Source organism: Camelina sativa, chromosome 4 (assembly GCF_000633955.1).
Source record: "Camelina sativa cultivar DH55 chromosome 4, Cs, whole genome shotgun sequence".
Lineage (NCBI taxonomy): Eukaryota > Viridiplantae > Streptophyta > Magnoliopsida > Brassicales > Brassicaceae > Camelina > Camelina sativa.
In genome coordinates, this window is record NC_025688.1 from 25,804,374 (window position 1) to 25,807,153 (window position 2,780).

At 37.9% G+C, this 2,780-nt stretch overlaps 1 protein-coding gene across 1 annotated transcript in view; it reads left to right on the forward strand.

The window, feature by feature from the left end:
• Window positions 843–2,780, forward strand: part of LOC104782469 (clathrin light chain 2-like) — a gene marked incomplete in the record, with an annotated part of 3,415 nt that continues 1,477 nt past the window's right edge. The window contains 3 exon segments of the mRNA XM_010507405.2: window positions 843–1,260; window positions 1,646–1,976; window positions 2,362–2,515. Of these exon segments, the coding sequence (XP_010505707.1) occupies window positions 1,008–1,260; window positions 1,646–1,976; window positions 2,362–2,515 (738 nt within the window).

The following is a 2,780-nucleotide window of genomic DNA, read 5'->3' on the forward strand; positions in this document are numbered from 1 at the left end:
GAAAGAAAAGTTGGAGAGAATGATCAGGGTGGAAAGGGTGTTTGATTTTAGGTGGAGACTGAACGCATTCTTTGTGTAATTTTACGCCACAATAGTTACAATAATAATAGTCTGTGCCGAAATTTGAGCCTTCGCATATGTGGCATCCACAATTGGCATCAAATACTCTATTGTTGCACCAAAACAAAAGCATTACATGATGATCATGAGATCTCCTTGTTGTAGGAGAGACGTACTCTGGGGAAGAACTAAGCGGAAAAGTGTTTGAACTTCTAGAAGACATATCTTTCAACCGTCGCATTCGAGGGCATAAGAAAAGAGATTGGAGAGGAAGGTCAGTGGAAGAGGTTGGGGACTGTGTTTGTGGTATAGGACAATACTTGGGGTGATGGTACATCAATAATAGTTTGCCATCTTTTTCTTCCTCGTGAAATGCACCGTTAGAATACATGTCACACACTCTTTTAGTCTTTCTTTATTGTACGTCTGCTCAGGGCTCTTTTTAAAATAGTTTGTATATCAAGTTCTTAACAATTTTTCACTATAAATAATTGAAAATTTGATTCTAAAAGTTTTCCTCTAGTGGTAATAAATAATGTTCTTCTTTTTCTTTGCATGCAAACAAAGAATAACTTTTCTTTGCAGTTAGCTTTCGCTAAGATTTCCCGATTCTTTTAGATTCTCGATCAATTTAATTAGTGCCAAATAGATTAATAAGATTAAGCTATGACAACAGTGGATCGGTCTAATGGACTAGAAAGTTTTGGGCTTCAAAAATTAAGCCCAATAAGAAAATACAAAAGAAAAAAAAAAACACACAAATCTCCTTTTATTACCGATTTTGCCATTTTAATTTCCAAGCTTTGAAAAGACAAACAAGAAGAGAGAGAGAGAGAGATTCGCGAGTTCTTCGTTCGTTCTGCTTTTTTTTGTGTGTTGGAGAGAGAGAGAGAGAGAGAGATCAGAGATGTCTGTCTTTGAAGAAGACTCCTTCGTTATACTCAACGATGATGCGTCTGAGTCCGTTCCAGTCTCAGGCTCTTTTGACGCCACTGACTCTTTCTCAGCCTTCGACGGCTCAGTCCAAGTCGATGACTCCGTCGACGATATCTTTGCAGCGCCGTCTTCTGACTACGGTGCTGCTTACTCGAACGGTGACGACGGCCTCTTCAGATCCAACGGTGAACACGACGGTCCTATCTTGCCACCACCTTCGGAGATGGAATCAGATGAGGGATTTGCTCTTAGAGAATGGCGAAGGTTAGATTAGATCTCCTGCAAAAAAAAAAAAAGTTTTGATCTTTCTTCTTCCTGAAGAAATTTTGGATTGAAGCAGATAACTTTAGTGTATTCTCTTTGTTTAATCTGAGGGTTTCAATTTTGAATTCACAATTTTGTATATTGAAGTTATCTACTAGTCAGTTAGTGTGTCCATTGTTCTCAGAAGTAATCAGTTTCATTAGATCTGATCTGAGAGTTTATTGCTTGATTCGTATGTTCTGCAATTACCTGTTGATTCGGATGTGTAGATCTGAATCTCATTGTATGAAAATCTTATGTGATCTGTTGTTAGAGGCAACTTGATTGATGTGTGTTCTTGTCAGTGATGTTTTGTGGTGGTGGTATGGTTTATGTTTATGTGCAGACAAAATGCAATTCAACTTGAAGAGAAGGAGAAGAGANATGTCTGTCTTTGAAGAAGACTCCTTCGTTATACTCAACGATGATGCGTCTGAGTCCGTTCCAGTCTCAGGCTCTTTTGACGCCACTGACTCTTTCTCAGCCTTCGACGGCTCAGTCCAAGTCGATGACTCCGTCGACGATATCTTTGCAGCGCCGTCTTCTGACTACGGTGCTGCTTACTCGAACGGTGACGACGGCCTCTTCAGATCCAACGGTGAACACGACGGTCCTATCTTGCCACCACCTTCGGAGATGGAATCAGATGAGGGATTTGCTCTTAGAGAATGGCGAAGGTTAGATTAGATCTCCTGCAAAAAAAAAAAAAGTTTTGATCTTTCTTCTTCCTGAAGAAATTTTGGATTGAAGCAGATAACTTTAGTGTATTCTCTTTGTTTAATCTGAGGGTTTCAATTTTGAATTCACAATTTTGTATATTGAAGTTATCTACTAGTCAGTTAGTGTGTCCATTGTTCTCAGAAGTAATCAGTTTCATTAGATCTGATCTGAGAGTTTATTGCTTGATTCGTATGTTCTGCAATTACCTGTTGATTCGGATGTGTAGATCTGAATCTCATTGTATGAAAATCTTATGTGATCTGTTGTTAGAGGCAACTTGATTGATGTGTGTTCTTGTCAGTGATGTTTTGTGGTGGTGGTATGGTTTATGTTTATGTGCAGACAAAATGCAATTCAACTTGAAGAGAAGGAGAAGAGAGAAAAGGAATTGTTGAATCAGATTATTGAGGAAGCTATTCAATACAAAGAAGAGTTCCATAAGAAGATTGAAGTAATTTGTCAAAACAACAAAGCAGCTAACAGGGAGAAGGAAAAGGTGTGTTCTTTTGCTTTAAAGACTCTAGGGTTTTAACATAATATGTTGTGTTGTTATCATATGGTTTTTTTGGAGAATTGTCAATGGAAGTCTAATAATAGCTTGTTGAATTTAAGATTTTCAAACTTTTGACCATTCTAGTCTTCTTAGTAAGACTCTTAGTCAACTGTAATTGATTGTCTTCATGCATTGTCAAGTTGAATGGATTCTAAGTTTTATGTGTTTGTTTGTCTTTGAACACTTAAAGCTGTATCTGGAGAACCAA